At 41.0% G+C, this 19,318-nt stretch overlaps 1 protein-coding gene across 1 annotated transcript in view; it reads right to left on the bottom strand.

Moving 5' to 3' along the window:
* Window positions 1–8,383: 8,383 nt before the first annotated feature.
* LOC114903784 overlaps window positions 8,384–19,318 on the bottom strand; it is a 143,498-nt gene continuing 132,563 nt past the window's right edge. The window contains exon 3 of the mRNA XM_029237058.1: window positions 8,384–9,432. Within this exon, the coding sequence (XP_029092891.1) occupies window positions 8,983–9,432 (450 nt within the window). The 3' untranslated portion in view covers window positions 8,384–8,982. The remainder of the gene's footprint in view (window positions 9,433–19,318) is intronic.

Raw genomic sequence — 19,318 nt, 5'->3', positions numbered from 1 at the left:
TACCAGAGTCATGAATAGACAATAAACAGAATTATCTGTATAGTAAATTACTGTTCAGAGGTGAAAAATTTGGTCTAACACGTGTTAAGTCCCGTATCCTGAAGTTTCAGGAGATTTGATTATTTCTGACTTGTACGTTGATGAAAGTTCCAGTAACGGAAGTGAAACTGAGAGTTTTTAAATCAAGGTATCTGTGGTGTAGGCAAACAACCACATTTTATTCCTTGGCTTATTTTCTTTCCCCTCTTCCTGCTTCTAAGTACCTGCTGAAACCACATTTCCCTGAATCGATTATAAGGATGCCGCTATTTCAAATCAGGCCTGAAGTAGAATGGACACACAGTGATCTGGTAAGCTCTGCTACTGTTCTTTCCTTCTACTGCTCCCCGGGGCCTGGTCAGCATCTCCACTGTCAGCCACAGCCCCCCATGCCGCCCCCACCCCTCCCCCTCTCCCTCCTCCTGGCACCAGGGCTGTCTCCAGGGGGTGCAGAATTGGGCCAGATACCACCGTATGTATGTTCACCTACAGAACATTTTTGTCCAGATGAAATCATGTTGAAACAAATATTGACTGCAAGCTTAAGGAGAAAAAGAAGTTGCAAAAGGTCAGCATTAAGGGTTTATTTAGAGGCACACACTAAAGAACATTCTATGACCCACCACTTATATATTAGTGATAAAGGGAAACGGAGAGACAAAGTGCGGGGTTTTTTTCTGTTGTCAATTTGCTTTTTTTTCTATTTGTTGTAGTGTGAATTGACGGAATCCTTCTTTCTAGCGTGTCCTCAAGCTGTTGCCCAGCCACTGGCAGCAGGCTGGAGAAGGCTAACCTTTCCATCCTGAACCTTGACAGCCTGTGTTAGATAACTTGGTGCATCTTTTCAAGTCCGCTCTGCCTCATGTGTAAACTAACCTTGGCCAGTGACCAGTCCCACGCTGCTTCAGCCAGCCTCCTACAGGTGCACCCAGAAAGCTCCTTGCCTTGGGCCAAGTTTTCTGAGCTCCTTTTGTAATGGCAAATGGTTGTCAGTAGCACGCTATCTACAATTTTCTAAAAAGCTTTAAACCACATAGAATCTCTTAAAGATAAAGACAATATTCTAAAAATGACTGAGAAAGAATCTCATACTATAGAGAAAGTAGGGAAATTGGTGTTTGGAAATTCATCATTAGGTGAATATGATTTTTTTCTTTTGCCAAAAATTATATGTGTCACTAATAAAAATTCTCCTACCTGGACTCTTAAGAACTTGTTTTAAATCTTCCAAATGTAGCTTTTCAGTGGATTTAAAGTCCCTTTGTTAAGAATATAAAAACCCTTCATTTTCAGTTCGTTTTCAAGAATAATTATTTGACATAAGGGAGGATGGAAAATTACTAAGCTAAATTTTAGCAAAAACCTTTGCACAATTGCTGAATGGAAATGCAAAAAGAGCCTATGACTTAGTAGCAGAGCCAAGCATACACTTCTTGCATTTAGATCTATGTCTCTTTGTGAGGAATCTTTCTCACCTATGACACCCATTCAAACTAAGCATCTATATAAATTGAAATTAAAATTGGACCTTTAATTTATCACAAAACGTTCAAACAGATTTCTAAATTAACACATCATTTTAAACCAGATTTCTCTCAATAAAAATAGATGGTGATAATATTCTTCATTTTTGGAGAAAATCTTGGTTTAATCAATACTTCATGATACAACGATTAGGTCAATTTTAAGGTTAACTTTAAAAATATTTTTCTCCATTGCTTAATTTTCTTTCAAAGCATTTACTTTTTCCTCATTGTTAAAACACTACCTTTACTTTGAAGGATTATATTGTGCGTTTATTTATTTAATTTTTTTAATTGAAAAATCCCATGACTTCCCATCACACTTAGAATAAATCCCCGTTCTTTTAAATCCTCCATAATCTGGCCTCTGTCTACCTGCAGCCTCACCTTGTACCATCCTCTCTCTCAGCACACTGGTTCTCCTTCAGAGCACACCAGGCTCATCCCGTTTTAGGGACTTCGCCCTCCTTCTGCTCCAATACTCTTCCAGATCTTTGTCTGACTGGCGTCTTCCCTCCTTTAGACCTGCATTGAAATTCTACCACCTCTGGTAGGCTTACCTTAATCCCCTAACCTAAAAGGGCACCCAGATGCTCTCTTTCACATCACGCCCCTATTCAATCCGCTGCCTAGCATTTACCATTCTCAGTTATCTTCCTTGTTCATTCATTATTTGTTTATCGTGTGATTCCACTCACTAGAATGCAAGCTCAATGAGAGGAGGACTATGTCTCTCTTGCTCATTCCTCCAAATGGTGCCTAGCCCATATTAGGCTTTCAATAAATATTGTTGAATTGAAAAAGAAAAACACCTTTCTTTCTCCGAGGGTAATAATCTATTGTATTATGGATCAGACTTCTAAAACAATCAAGTAAACTGGAGAATTGCCCAAGTTCAAGCCATAGGAGAATAGCCAGCTCTCAAGGTAAGCTGCTACGTGCATGACAAGTTCCATGTTTTACCTAGTAGAACCATGTGGTTCATGGTGGAGGATGTGATGAATTGACCTACATGCTGTATTGATAGAAATCATTGGTTGCACTATGTGGTTGGGTAACAAGTCTGAAGTAACACTGACTCCCCAGGGACACTGTAGGTATTCTTAGTCATTTTGATCAGTATATATTAAACTAGTCATGACTTTTCAAAACAAATCAGATTCTAATGTGGTGCCAAAATGAAGACTAGGTCCAAAAGTTCTTCAGTCACATAAAAGTTCTCACTGACATCTTGAATAAATAAAGCTGACAGGTACAATTTATATTTATGTTCTCCCAAGTGGCAATAGGACATGCCACAGATAATTCTAATTTTTCTCAAGATTTGTCCTGTAAGTTCTAAGTCATGTCTTCAACATGCAGAGCAATAGTATTTCTGAGAAGACTTAGATATGCAAATATGATCATTTTACACACTCACTATAAAAGGTTTTAAAGCCCAACCAATTCTTTCATTTAGTACAGGATTGCATTTTACGGAAACATAACTGTTTTCATTTATATTCCAAAGCAATGTGTGTTGATATTTCAGTTAATGTTATCTTTCATTAGCTTTTTCATCACATGCCTTTTCCATGTAAGGTCATAGTTGTGGTTAAAGCTTGTTTCATAATGATGTCTCAAGCTGTATTCTTTTGACACAAGAACACTTTAAGCACACGGGAATAGTCTCATTTCAACAGAGAATAATGCTTGCTCACAATTTTTTTTTTTAAACTTAAAGCCTTTGTGGTAGGGTTGTCGTATTTAATAAACAAAAATACAGGACACCTAATTAAATTTGAATGTCAGATAAACAACAAATATCACATGGGACATACTTATACTAACAAAAATTAATTGTTGTTTATCTGACATTCAAATTTAACTGGGTATGTTATCTGGCAACCCTGGTCTGTCTTTGTTTTTTCCACTTTTGATAGAGACATAGGTTGAAATACATTCAAATGGTCTTCCAGGAAGTGGTGATGTCTTCATTACTTTCTTGTTAGCTATTTTTAAGTGTTGTCAGATGTTTTAAAATCAAAATGGGGGAAAAAACTACTTGAAATAAATGAAACATCAATTCTGAAGACTTTGGAAACCAGGCAATAAAGGATTTCATTATGTCAAACAATTGAAAAGCAAATATTGACTGAGCATTTACCATGTATAAAGCATTGTATTACAATATGCCACAAGCACAAAAGAAGGGAAAAAGACAAACTCTCAGCCTCTGGAGAATTTATATATTTTGTGGGGAAGCTAACACAGCTACACATAAAAAGATAATAGTACAAGGCAGTAGATGGTAAGTGCCAAAGGAGTAATAAAGACAAGAGGGTTCAGGAGATCAATCCCATCTGTGTCTTTGGAGAAATGGAGTAGGAGGAAGGGGGTGTTTTACGAAGTGCTTTATGTTCATCGTCCTGTTTAAGCCTCCTGCTATGGTCTGAATGTCTGTGTCCCTCTCCCTCCCACTCCTGCAAATTCACACGTTGGAATAATAATGCCCAGTGTGATAGTGTTGGGGGGGGCGCTTTGGGAGGTGATTAAGTCTTGAGGGTGGAGTCCTTATGAATGGGTTAGTGCTCTTAAAAAAGAGATCTTTAATCTCTTCTACCACGTGAAGACGCAGAAAGGAGGTATCAGCTATGAACCAGGAGGAGTGTTCTCACCAGAATGTGACCACGCTGCTGCCTTCATCTTGGACTTCCCAGCCTCCAGAACTGTGAGCAATACATTCCTGTTGTTTGGAAGCCACTCAATCTGCAGTATTTTGTTACAGCAGCCCAAATGGGTTTATACCTCCCAACAACCCTTTGAGGTAGTTATTATTATTATCATCACCAGTTTCCAGGGAGGGTCTACATTACATGCCTATGGTCACACAGCTAGTAAGCTGCATGTCTGCTTCCACCTTAGGTCTTCCTGAGCCCATAGCCTCAGTGTTGCTTCTGAGACGATGGGAGAGAAGGCTGGAGCCTCTACTGTTATATGGAATTCCTAGAGATTTGAGTGGGAGAGAGAGATAAAAGGACTATTTTATAAACTAATTTCTTCACACATTGCCCTAGATATCATGGATAGAAATATTCATTCAATCACACTGGATTATAATGATACTAAAGAAAGTGTCAAAAATTAGAAACACTGTGAAATCAAAACAAACTGAAATGAATTGGTGGCTATTTGCTTGTAGAGGAATGAGAGAGCAAGAGAGAAGAGGAAGTATCAAAGATAGGTGCAAACCTGAGAATCTACAACAAAACAGAAAAACAACAACAAAAACCTGGTAGAACTAATAGATGAATTCAGGAAAGTCACAGGATTTTAAACCATCACACAAAAATCAGTTGTGTTTTTATACACCTAACCATCTGAAAAGGAAATTTAGAAAACAATTCCACTTTCAATAGCATCAAAAAGAAAAAATATTTAGGATTAAGCTTAACCAAGCAGGTGAAAGATTTGTACACTGAAAACAACAAAACATTGCTGAAAGAAATGAAAGACACTAATAAATGGAAAGACATCCTGTCTTCATGAATTGAAAAACTTAATATTGTTAAGATGTCAATACTACCTAAAGTACTGCATTGCTCTACAGATTCAATGCAATTCCTATCAAAATCCCAATGACTTTTTTTTTGCAGAAATAGACAAATCCATCCTAAAATTCATATGCAATCTCAAGGGACTCCAAATAGCCAAAACAATCTTGAAAAAGAAGAACAAAGTTAGAGATCTCATGTTTCCTGATTTCAAAACTTACTACAAAGTTACAGCAATTAAAACAGTGTGGCACTGGCATAAAGACAGACATATAGATGAGTAGAGTAGAATACAGAGACCAGAAATGGACCTTCACATATATGGTCAAATGATTTTTGACAAGGATGACTAGACCAAAGGACAGTCTTTTCACAAATAGGGTTGCAAAAACGGAATATCCACATGCAAAAGAGAGTTGGGAAATGCAGGAAAGGCAAGATGGCAGGTAGAGGGACCCGAAGTTCACCTCCTCTCATGAGCACACCCCAAATCACAACTAACTGCTAAACAACCATCGATTTAAAAAAAAGAAAGAAGTTGGACCCTTATCTTACAACATATAAAACATTAATTCTGGGCTTCCCTGGTGGCGCAGCAGTTGAGAGTCTGCCTGCTGATGCAGGGGACACGGGTTTGTGCCCCGGTCCGGGAAGATCCCACATGCCGCGGAGCGGCTGGGCCCGTGAGCCATGGCCACTGAGCCTGCGCGTCCGGAGCCTGTGCTCCGCAATGGGAGAGGCCACAACAGTGAGAGGCTCACATACCGCAAAAAAAAAAACAAAAAAAAAACCCATTAATTCAAAATGGATTAAAGACCTAAACGTAATACCTGAAACCATAAAACTCCTAGAAGAAAACATAGGGGAAAATCTTCATGACAATGGATTTGCCAATGATTTCTTGGATATGGCGTAAAAAGTACAGGCAAAAAGGGAAAACCAGTTAAATTAGATTTCATCAAAACTTAAAAACTTGTGTATCAAAGGATGCTATTAACAGAGTGAAAAGTCAATCCATATTTTGGGAGAAAATATATATCTGATATATATTTTCTGGGAAAAAAATCATACATCTGATAAGGGATTAATAACCAGAATATATAAAGAACTCCTACAGCTTAAAAACAAAAAAACAACCCCTCAAAATGAGCAGAAGATTTGAATAGACATTTCTCCCAAAAGATATACAGATGGCCAACAAGTACGTGAAAAGATGCTCAATATCAATAGTAATTAGGGAAATGCAAATCAAAACCTCAGTGAGATACCCCTTCACACCCATTACAATGGCTATTACCAACAAAATAAAACAAAACAGAAAACAACTGTCTGTGAGGATGTGAAGACACTGGAACCCTTGTGCATTGCTAATGGGACGGTAAAATGGTGCAGCTGCTGTGGAAAACAGTATGGTGCTTCTTCAAACAATTCAAGATAGAATCACCATATGACCCAGAAATTCCACTTCTGGGTATATACCACAAAGAACTGAAAGCAGGGACTCAAATGGATATTCGTATACCCATGTTCACTGCAGCATGATTCACTATACCCAAAAGCCGGAGAAAAAAACAAATATCCATTGACAGATGAGGGGATAAACAAAACGTGCTATATGCATATAATGAAATGGAATATCATTCAGCCTTAAAAAGGATTGAAATTCTGATAAATACTACAATATGGGTGAATCTTATCCATTATGCTTATCCATTGGATTATATGGATTATGCTTATCCATTATGAAGGCATTATGTTAAGTGAAATAAGTCAGTCACAAAAGTACAGATAACGTATGATTCTGCTTATGAGGTACTAGAGTAGTCAAATTCAGAAAGACAGAAATTAGAATGATGGTTTCCCAGGGCTGTGGGGAGGGGGACAAGGAGAGTTATTGCTTAATGGGTACAGTTGGGGAAGACGAAAAAGTTCTGAAGATGGATGGTGGTGATGGTAGCACAGCAATGTGATTTATTTACATTTATTTATTTATTTATTTTTGGCCACACCACGCGGCATGCGGGATCTTAGTTCCCTGACCAGGGATCGATCATGTGCTCCCTGCAATGGAGGCACAGTCTTAACCACTGGACCACCAGGGAAGTCCCAGTAGCACAACAATGTGAATGTACTTATAATGCCACTACATGGTGCATTTTAAAATGGTTGAAATGGTCAGTTTCATGATACCGGGTTGGCCAAAAAGTTCGTTCAGGTTTTCTGTCAGCTGCTACCAAAAGCCCGAACGAACTTTTTGGCCATTCCAATATGTATACTTCACCACAATAAAACTTTTTTTTTTTAAAGATAATGTAATCCATAAGCCGACACAACTGTGCACAAATAAACTACAGCATACCTCTGATTACGGAGCATCCCTCAGCACACCCTGTGTGGCACATGTGACATTTACTTGTCTGCTATAGCAACCAAGTGAGGGCACCAGTATAAAAATGGGTTTTACCTATTAGTAAAGCTTAATTTCTTCCTTACTTGTTTTAGAAAAAAAAAAATAAGTGAAAATAGAAGCTCTAATATTGTCTTCTCAGACTGCCAAAGGGCAGAGGGAAGCAGCAGTAGTTCGCTGGGTCCGGTACTGGGTGAGTAAGATGAAGACAGGGACGTGATGCTGGACTTGGCAACACAAAGGCCCTGGGAGACCTTGACAACAGCAGTCTGGGTGGAATGGTGTGGATGGAAACTGCATAGAGTGTGTTGAGGAGAGACTGTGGAAACACTAGTGGTTATAATCACTGCCTTCAAAATATTTTGCTTTGAAGGGGAGCAGAGAAATGAGAGGGGAATTTGAAAGGTGTTATGGGGTCATTTGAGGTGTTTTGATTTTAGTTTTTCATAGGACAGATTACAGCATGTTTGGATGCTGGCAGGAAAAGTCTAGAAGAGTTGGGGGAATGGTAGGAGCCCATCCTTGAGAACAAGAAAGGGGTGGGATCTGGAGCCCACGAGGAGGAGTTGGCAGGGAGCGTGGTAGGGTGAGGCGTGTGTAGGTGTTGCTTTTTTTTTTTTAATAAGTTTCTTTCTTTTTCTTTCTTTCTTTCTTTTTTTTTTTTGCTACGTGGGGTCTTCGTTGCTGTGCACGGGCTTTCTCTAGTTGCAGCAAGCGGGGGCTACTCTTCATCACGATGCGCGGGTTTCTCATTGTGGTGGCTTCTCTCATTGCGGAGCATGGACTCTAGGTGCATAGGCTTCATTAGTTGCGGCATGTGGGCTTCATTAGTTGTGGGTCGCGGGCTCTAGAGCGCAGGCTCAGTAGTTGTGGTGCACAGGCTTAGTTGCTCCACGGCATGTGGGATCTTCCTGGACCAGGGCTCAAACCTGTGTCCCCTGCACTGGCAGGCAGATTCTTAACCACTGTGCCACCAGGGAGAACATGCTTGTGTGAGGAAGTGAGGTGGGGGAGGGGGTGTGCATAGGGAATTTGATGGGAAAGAAGGTATAAAATAGTAATTTTGGAGCTGGGAAACCAAACACACCAGGGATGTAAAATAGGACCCTGGGCAGTGCTGAGTATCCTTTTGTGATTTGTGGTCACAGATTTGCAGTGAGACTGTTTTTTCAGCGGGGCCATGCGTTTTCTCTCCAGCACCGCTCTGCTGCTCAGGGACAGGCATGGATCAGGCTGAGGGTTGGTTTTAACCAGGCTGGGGCTTTGCCAGAGAACAACAGAGGGAGAGAGAGGACCAGGAAGTTCATGGGGTTTGCAAGGTGTGGATTGGGTTTGGTCATGGCTGATGACAAGACCATCATCTTGATAGTGGGCATCTGAAGTGGGTTGAGGAAGTGATCACTAGAGGTGAGAGGGCAAGGAACTAAGAGACCGCAGCATAAACATGTGGCAGCGGGGCTGCGTCAGTGCAGTGCAGGGGTTAGGAAAGTCTAATCTGATGCTCTTTTGTCCCATCTTGGTCAGGAGGTGTGATGTTTCCCTCTGTGGCTCTAACCGCACAGAAGATGACCAAGTTCCTCACCTTCTGCTCAAGGGTGCAGTACAAGCCCGGGAGCAGCAGGACATCCCCAGTGGGTGGGAGCTTCCTTCCCAAGTACGGATAGCTCAGTACCAAGTCCTGTCCACTCCACTTCCTGGTTCTCTCAACTAAGGGTCCTTCTCTCCCTTCCCATTTCAAGAACTCTGCTCCTCCAAGGCTTTCCTCTTCCCTGTGAACCATCCTCCTACCTGCTCTTTCCTTTCCCTGGAGCCCCGGCATACTCAGCAGCCCAGGTCTGGATCTTTCTGTCTGACATCTGCAGCAGAGGCCCCTCTGAGTCTGTTTCTTCTTCACTGTGTGCTTCGGGAAAGAAAAACAGCCTTCAGTGTTCTAGAGAGAGCAAAAGAGGGGAGAAATTCACAGAAAGCACACAGGAAATTAGAGATACACCCTGTCTCGGATGGATTTTATCCATGAGCCTGTTGAATGAAGTCGTCAAAAAATAAAAACAGGAGTAGAGGTGGAAGAGAAGAGAGTGAGCGAGGTGTTAAAGTCATCGGTGACTAAGGTGGAATGATCAGTACAGCAAGATGTTTGATGATATGAACTTTGAAGGAGGGTGGGAGATATAATGCCTGAGATGGCATTTGGGGGGCAAGAAGGACTCTCCCCTCCTTCTGGTCCCAGGTACATGAGGCTTGAGAGGGAAAACCAGTCTCTACTCCAGAGGTGAAATGCTGCCCCCAAAGGGCAGAGAACTTTCCACTGGAGATGAAAGGTCTGTAAGGGCCAATATCCTCCGTCTGCCATGTTCCACTTCACATCTCCATCACCTTGTACAAAGCAATGAATACAGGGAGTGTGCTCAACAAAGGTGTATTGAATAAATGGATGGGCAGTTAATTGAACCCAGTGTTTATATTTAAATCAAGTGCCACAACCCTACCACTCTTCTAGAATAAGTGGCAGTCTCAGCTTCCTGCTCCAGGACATGTGACTGCCATGGGGAGCAAAGGATGCTCAAGGGGGTCAGCTGCCTGTCAGGAAGACCCGCTCCCACTGAATGAGAAAGAGATGCTGGAATCAGATAGACTGAAATAGAATCATCAGCTTTTTTCCTGCTAGGCTTAAAGATCAGGATCGGAGTTGTGGCCATTATCTGGATCCCTAGTAGATCTCTTTCTTCATCCAGCCCTGGAAAGTTTAGGGAAAGATGAGTACGGAGTAAGTCTCTTAATATCAAGCTGCATCAAAGAAAAAAAAAAAGCCCAGAAGAGGCTGGACCACACATCCTCCACCCCTTCAAGTATAAGTTACTTCTCAACTTTGGGAAGAAGTGAATGAGGGGGCAGAAAAAACCTAGAAATTTCCTCTCGTATTTTTCTTTCTTACTGAGTGAGCATTTTCTCCCTTCTTTGAAAGGTAAAGGGGGAGGGTAAAGGGCTCCCCCTAACACACCCCAGCTTTTTATTCTCCTGATACACTTGACTATATAGTCAGCTGAGGATGTGATGTTTTCCTGGGGAAGGTGATCAGCTGCCTGTCAGAAAGATCTGCTCCTACCATCATGAGACTTCCCCACCCCCACCACCAAATGCCGACTACTGTTTCTTCACATAACTTCCTGGGAACACTGATTTAAATTTGGTTCCCTGAAAGCTCTAAAATTGTAAGAACAAAAACTTTATTAAATGAATTGTGCTTCTACTAATTGACCTACCTTTCCACCCCTTTCTGTCTTTCCAAACTCTTCCACTGTGACCTCTGGACCGTATGGTATAGCAAACCAGCAAATTCCCCTATATTCTGGCTGGTCAAAATGTGATTCATGGTACATTTTAAAACCAACACAGAACTAGCAGTGAAATGTCTCAGTCATTTAATAATTCTATGTTTAAATTTTTGAGGAAGTGACAAACTGTTTTCCAAAGTGGTTGTATCACTCTACCTTCCTACCAGTAATATACAAGGATTTCAATTTCTCTATATCCACACCAACACTTATTGTTTTCTGTTCTTTAAAGGTATAGCCATCCTAGTGGGTGTGAAGTGGCATCTCTTTGTGGTTTTGGGTGCATTTCCCCAATGACTGATGATGTTGAGCATATTTTCATGTGTTTTACTGGCTATTTGCATATCTTCTTTGGAAAAATGTATATTCAAATTTTTTGCCCATTTTTAATAGAGTTAATTGTCTTTTTTTTTTTTTTTTTTTTTGTGGTACGCGGGCCTCTCACTGTTGCGGCCTCTCCTGTTGCGGAGCACAGGCTCTGGATGCGCAGGCTCAGTGGCCAAGGCTCATGGGCCCAGCTGCTCTGCGGCATGTGGGATCTTCCCGGACCAGGGCACGAACCCGTGTCCCCTGCATCGGCAGGCGGACTCTCAACCACTGTGCCACCAGGGAAGCCCTGTCTTGTTTTTATTGAGTTGTAAAAGTTCTTTCATAATTCTGGATCCTTTATATGTTTCCTTATCTGATATATGATTTACAAATATTTTCTTCATTCTGTGGGTTGTCTTTTCACTTTCTTGATGGTGCCCTTTGAAGCACAAAAGTTTTTAGTTATGACAAAGTATAATTTATCTTTTCTTTTCCTCTGTTGCTCTGCTTCTGGTGTCATACCTAAGAAACAATTGCTTAATCCAAGGTCATTCACACTTATGCCTATGTTTTCTTCTAAGAGTTTTATTGTTTTACTCCTCCCCCACCCTTTTTGGTAACAGCTTTAATGAAATATAATTCACACACCATACAATTCATCCATTTAAAGCGTACAATTCAGTAATACTTAGTACATTCACAGAGTTGTGCAACCATTGTCACAATCAATTTTAGGACATTTCCATCACTCTGAAAAAAAATCCTCTTTCATATAGCTATCATGCCCTATTTTTCCCAACCCTGCCGCCGTGGGCAACCACTAATCTACTTTTGATCTCTATACATCTGACTATTCTAAAAATTTCATATAAATGAAATCATACAATATGTGGTCCTTTGTGAGTGGCTCTTTCACTTAGGATATTCTCAAAATTCATCCATGCTGTAGCATATCAAGCATATTCCTTTTGATGCTTGAGTAATATTCCATCATATGAATATGCCACTTTTTGTTTATTCATTCATCATTTGATACATTTGGACTATTTCTACTTGCTGGTATTATGAATAATGCTTCTGTGAACATTCTCTCAATGTGTAAGTACCTGAGAATATCTTCATTGCTCTTTTGTTTTTGAAGGTCAGTGTTGCTGGATAAAGAATTCTTGGTTGACAGTGTTTTCTTTCAGATATACTTAATGGTGTCCCACGGGTCTTTGTGTTTCTCTTCGTTTTTCTTCTTCTTTCTGTTCCTCAAACTAGATCAAATGAATTGATTTGTCTTCAAGCCCACAGATTCTCTGTCAGCCTAAATCTTCTGTTGAGCCTCTGAAGTGAATTTTCATTTCAGTTATTATACTCTTCAACTCTAGAATTTTCATTTGGTTCTTGTTTATAATTTCTATTTCTTTATTGATATTCTTTACGTAGTGAGCCATCATTCTCACACTTTCCTTACGTTTTTTAGACATAATTTCCCTTAGTTCTTTAAGTATGTTTAAAAGTAGATGACTTAAAGGCTTTTTCTAGTTAGTCAAGCACCTGAGTTTCCTCAGGGCCAGTTTCTACTGACTGCTAATTTTATCCCATGTATGGGCCATACTTTCTTGTTTCTTTGCATGTCTCATAATTTTTTGCTGAAAATGGGAAGTTTTAAATCATATAATGTAACAAATCTGGAAATCAAATTTCCCTCCACTCCCCAGGGGTTGGTTGCTGTCGCTGTTTGTTTTGCTGCTGCTATTTGTTTTTCAGTGAATTTCCTGAATTAGTTCTGTAAAGTCTGTATTCTTTTTCATGTATGGACACTGAAGTCTCTATTTGGTTTTCTTACTGGGCGGTTAACAATTGTATATACATTTCCTTAAGTTCTTGGAACAAATAAGCCTGCCAGCCTTTGCATGCATGTTGGGACATGCCTTCAACACTCCGGTAGGCTGTTTACAACTCTGCCTTAGCCTTCACTTCCTGCTTGCACAGAGCCTCATGGTTAACCAGAGGTGAGAGTTTAGAGCCTTCTCAGGTCTTTCCTGGGCATGCACACAGCCCTACACATGAGTGTGGCTTTCTAGATTCCCAGGAATATGTCAGAGCTTTTCAAAGCCTATTATTGACATCTTATACCCCAGCTTTCCCTTTTAAGTTTGTTGGTGAACTTGTTTGTTGTTGCAACTGTTACTACCACCTCAGGCAGCAGTGATGTTAAACAATTGTTATTGGTTGTTTTCTACAAATACCCCTGGGGGAAATGCTGTTCATAATGTGTGAGCTCTGAGTCAGGTCAGATAAAGACAAGCCTTGTGAGTGGGATTTTCCAGGGAACTGCCAGACAGGTCACATAAAGACAGCTATTTGGCAATGGGGCTTTGGGGAAGCTCCAACATTCTATCCCTTCCAGTGGCTGCTATTGGTTTTCACCATGACTGCAGGTTTGTTTTTGTTTGTTTGTTTTTAATTAATTAATTAATTTATTTTTGGCTGTGTTGGGTCTTTGTTGCTGTGCGCGGGCTCTCTCTAGTTGTGGAGAGAGGCAGTTACTCTTCACTGCAGTGCATGGGCTTCTCATTGTGGTGGCTTCTCTTGTTGCAGAGCATGGGCTCTACGCACATGGGTTTCAGTAGTTGTGGCACACAGGCTCAGTAGTTGTGGCTCACAGGCTCTAGAGCACAGGCTCAGTAGTTGTGGTGCACGGGCCTAGCTGCTCCGCGGTATGCGGGATCCTCCCGGACCAGGGCTCGAACCCGTGTCCCCTGCATTGGCATGTGGACTCCCAACCACTACTCCACCAGGGAAGCCCAGTTTGTTTGTGTTTAAGGCTACCCTGGAGGTGGGGAGAGGAGGATGAGAACAGGGCAGGTTAAAATGCCACAAAGCTCACTTTTTACCGTGATTCAGTGCTTTTCTTGAATAAACACTCCTCAAATTGTTACAAGCATTTGGTTAATTTCCAGAGTTCTGAAAAAGTTGATTTTGACCATTTTTGCTAGTGTTCTTTTTGCTTTTATAGAGGAGTGAATTTTCAGAGGTCCTTACTCTGCCATTCTTGAAAGGTATGTTCCTATTTTTATTATTTTTGAATTTTATTTTGAGATCATTTTGGAGTCACATACGGTTGTAGGGAATAATACAAAGATCCTGTATACCTTTCATCCAGTTCCTCCCAAAGATAACATCTTGCATTACTAGAGTACGATATCCTATGCAAGAAAATGATACTGCTACAATTCACTGATCTTCTTCAGATTTTACCATTTATATGTACTCGTGTGTGTATGTGTGTGTGTGTGTATTTAATTCTATACAATTTTGTCACATGTGTAGATTTGTGTGACCAACACCACAGTCATGATACCTAACAGTTCCATCACAAGGATGCCTCATGCTATCCTTTCATAGCCACAGTCATGGCATCCCCTGCCCTCACAACTGCCAGTCCTAACACCTGGCAACCACTAATGTATTCTTCATGTCTATAATTTTTGTCATTTAAAAAGTATCATAGGATATATCATACAATGAAATATTATTCAGTAAGGAAAAGAAAGTATTGACACCACAACATGGATGTACCGTGAAGACATGCCAACCACAAAGGATCACATCCTGGATGATTCCATTTATAGGAAATGTCCAGAATAGACAAATATATAGAGACAGAAAGTAGATTAGTGGTTGTCTAGGGCTGGGTGGGATGGGGGAGAATGGTTGGTGATGGCTAAAAGGTACAGGGTTTCTTTTTGGGGTAATGAAAATGTTCTAAGAATGAACATGGTGGTGGTTGTGCAACTTTGTATATACTAGGAACCAGTGAATTGTACATTTTAAGTAAGTGATTGTATGGCATGTGAATTATATATCAATAATGCTGTCAAAAAAGAGAATGCTATATAAATAGAATCATATAGTATCAACCCCCACCCTCCCCCTGCACCAAGACTGGTCCTATTTCTTTTTTTTTTAATATTTATTTATCTATCTTGGCTGCACTGGGTCTTAGTTGCAGTACGCAGGCATGTTGTAGCATCTTTAGGTGTGGCATGGGGGATCTTTAGTTATGGCATGAGGACTTCTTAGTTGCGGCATACATGTGGGATCTAGTTCCCCAACCAGGGATCGAACCCAGGCCCCCCTGCATTGGGAGCGTGGAGTCTTACCCACTGGGCCACCAGGGAAGTCCCAGTCCTGTTATTTTTAAACAAAAGTTTGGTCCCAAAGAAATTACCTATTACCAGAAGTAGTAAATATAGATAATACCTACAGTACAGAGAAATTTATATGTAAGATATAGTTGAGCATGACAGGAGGCAATTGGGCATGACCAAACAGGAGAGAATCCATTCTCGCTCTCTGAGGAGTGTGTAGCATTACCATTCACATACAAACGCAATTCAGGTGGGTCTCTTTTCAAGTCTACTCCAAGGATGGGATTTCACAACTCTCTCCGAGCCAAACATGACATGGATGAAAACAAGCTGTTTTCAGCTCAACTCAGATAAGATAGATTTCTATTGGAAGAGAAAGCCAGCAGCCGTGAGAGCAACACACAAACACGCTGAGCTTCACGACATCAGCTCCTTCTAGATTCGCAGATAAAAACTGTGACTGAGAGCTTTTCTGTTCTTGGCACAGAGACGGAACACTCTCCTTCATATGTAGCTCTTATCTTGTTTTCTGTATTATTTCCCTCCCCACTAGATCATTACAAAGCGTTCTGCTGGGAGAGCCATATTTGTAGACCTCACATACTTCTTTTCTGGTGGAAATAAAGTGACTGTTGGTCTATAGAATACTGCCCCTTGATCAATATTATCATGATTATTCACCCATGGCATTCAGTAGAAGGAAACTTGATTGGGTCTATATCCCAGTGTAGTGATATAGTTTCAAAGCTAGAAATTTGCGAACTTAAAAATTTCAAAAAGAAGTCCTAAAGGTAAATTCTTTAATAATTTAAAAATAACAGGTATTCTCAATGTCCTGAAAGGTACAGATTATTTCAGTGGTATTTAACTGTTATTTGAGAAAGAGAGGAGACAGAGAAGAGAGAGATCAAGAGAGGGAGCCGTCAAGGTTATTGCCATTGTTCTGACTCTGGGTTCACTTCCACTGTGTATTGTGCTTTCAATGTAGAACAAAACTGCATGAGTAATTAATCTTTAACTGGCTGAACAAACTCTCTTCCACAGAGGGGTACCCTCTCTGACACTAGAGAAATTAACTACAATAGAAATGTTTCACAAGTTTGGCATTTCATAAACGTTAGGACAGAGATCCCTCTCTAAACCAGAGGTTGGCGAACTTCTTCTATAAGGGGACAGAGTGTAAATATTTTAGGCTTTGTGGGCCAAATGGTCTCTGTTGCAACTATTCAACTCTGTCACTGTAGCCTGAAAATAGCCATAGACACTAGGTAAGTGGATGGGCATGACTCTGTTCCAACAAAACTGTATTTATGGACACTGAACTTGAATTTCATATAACTTTCAACAGTCATGAAATGTTTTTCTTTTGTTTTTTTTTGTTCAAAAAGAGTCTTAGCTTACGAGCTGGACAAAAACAGGTGAAGGGCCAGGTTTGGCCTGTGGGGATTAGTTTGTCTGCCCTACTCTAACGGACGGAAGAGTAGAAACACTGAAGTCTGTGTAACAGAGTGGGTGGGAACCCACGTTTGGAGTAGGCAGAGGTGGGTTTGAATTTTGACTCTGCCACTCACTAGTTGTGTGACCTTGGACAAGTTATGCAACCCACTTAAAACTATGTCCTCATCCGTAAAATGAGGATGGTAATAGACATTCCATAGGATTGTTTGAGAGTAAAATGAAGTAAGATGTGTATGTTTAGCACATGCAGGGTCACAGTGAGTCTAGTTACCACTGTAATGAACGCCTAGAGAAGTGCCACAAAGCCTTCACTTCCCCCAAGTCTCTACCCCCAAAGTGGAATTTATAGCAGGTTTCTTTTAATCAAGACAGCATCTATCAGGCCAAATCATAGAGTAGGTCCTGAGTCTTTATTCTCTCACCCCACACATTCATCAGCAGATCACATCTGCTCTACCCTCAAAATATATCCAGGATCTGACCACTTCTCCATAACTATCACCCTGCTTCACGCCACCATCAACTTTCACCTACTCTTTCTGCTCCCACCTGGCCCCTCTATCTTCCACAGGGATGCTTTTAAAATATAATTCAGGGTGGGCTTCCCTGGTGGCGCAGTGGTTGAGAGTCCGCCTGCCGATGCAGGGAACACGGGTTCGTGCCCCGGTCCAGGAAGATCCCACGTGCCGTGGAGCGGCTGGGCCCGTGAGCCATGGCCGCTGAGCCTGCGCGTCCGGAGCCTGTGCTCCGCAACGGGAGAGGCCACAACAGTGAGAGGCCCGCGTACCGCAAAATATAATAATAATAATAATAACTCAGATCACTTCATTCCTCCTGCTCAAAAGCCTCTAATCATTCCGTTCAGGAGAAAATCTAGGTCCTTACCATCTAAACTCTTGGATCTCCTACATTCTTCCCCTTGCTTCCTCAGCTCCAACCATAAAGCCTTGCTATTCTTCAAATATGTCAACCTTGCTCCCACTTCTCTCTTAATATTTGTTGGTATTTCTTTCTGGAATGTTCTTTTCCCAGATAACCAAGAGCTTTAAATTTTACTACTTCTTTCAGATCTGAGCTCAAATATAATCTTGTTAGGAAAGCATTCCCTGACACTCCTTAACTCTCTTATACTGCTTGGTGGTCACACTACCACCTCCTGCCATACTTCGTGTCTATCTGTTGATTGAATGCCTCCCGCCACTAGAATGTAAGCTCATGAAAGCAGAATTTGCATATCCCATTCACAGTTGTATCGTCAGTGTCTAGAACAGTGCCTGGCACACAGTAGTTTCAAATTTGTTGAGCAAATTATCTTATTATCTATGAATCTTTTAGAGTTTAAATAAATAAAAGTGTAGTTATTAAACTTTCACTGCTCTAAAAGATTCTGAAAAATGAGAGCTTTTTTTCTTTAATAAATTTATTTATTTATTTATTTTTGGCTGCATTGGGTCTTCGTTGCTGTGCACAGGCTTTCTCTAGTTGCAGTGAACGGGGGCTACTCATTGCAGTGGCTTCTCTTGTTGCAGAGCACCGGCTCTAGGTGCACGGGCTTCAGTAGCTGTGGCACGTAGGCTCAGTAGTTGTGGCGCACAGGCTTAGTTGATCCGCGGCATGTGGGATCTTCCTGGACCAGGGCTTGAACCCATGTCCCCTGCAGTGGCAGGTGATTCTTAACCACTGCACCACGAAGGAAGTCTCAAAAGGAGAGCTTTTTGAGTATTTTTCTTGTGTTGATTCAGAATACTTATTTGGCTGCATATAAATAACAGCAGCTTAACGAGAGAGAAATTAATTTCTTTATTACCTAAGAGTCTGGAGGTAGGTGGTTTGGGGCAATGCTCTGTGAACCTGTCCAGATAACCAGGCTTCCTCTACTTTGTTGCTCATTGTTCCTAAAGTGTACTGCCCTTGTCTGAATGGTCCAACAGGAGGAAGGAAGGGGTAGGAAGAACACACATAGACTCTATTTAAGGACACTTTCTATAAATTGTACAAAACATTTTCACTCACTTCTCATTATAAAACTAATCCCATTATTGCAGCCAATGCAGGAAGGGGTGAAATATGAAGTGGGTGGTCATTTGCAGACTTAAAAGTCAGCAGTTCTACTTCTGTAAGGGGAAAAAGGGCAAATAAATATTGGGGGAGGGATTAGTCTTTGTCACAGTTCTCTGTCTTTTTCCATCGTAAAGAGCTCTCCCTCTCATCTTCCACAGTTGTCTCCCCACTCTCATCCATTGCGTTTCTTTCTCAGTGTGGATTCAAGAAAGTGATAAATTCCCCCAGTAGAGCTTAGCCTAAGGTCATCTCTCATGGACCTTGGAACACCCCAGCAGTCACTAAAGTCTCATGCCTTTTGACTGTCAGAGATTCTGCATGAATAGTCCCAGGACTTGTAGCCACATATACCAAATCTGTGCTTCTCTCCTGGGGCGTTAGGAGGTGGGGAGTAATGTAACCCTAATATTGAATGTTCAGGAGATACACGAATAAAATTAACAGGTTAGTAAGAGGATCATGTATCTTTGGGAAAAGTGTTCTGGGTTGTGGTTGTTGCTTTTAAAGATATTTG

Source organism: Monodon monoceros, unplaced genomic scaffold (assembly GCF_005190385.1).
Source record: "Monodon monoceros isolate NGI ecotype Baffin Bay Population unplaced genomic scaffold, NGI_Narwhal_1 Super_Scaffold_21, whole genome shotgun sequence".
NCBI classification, from domain to species: Eukaryota; Metazoa; Chordata; class Mammalia; order Artiodactyla; family Monodontidae; genus Monodon; species Monodon monoceros.
Note: the sequence above shows the minus strand (reverse complement) of the source record. Positions and strands in the feature narration are given on the sequence as shown.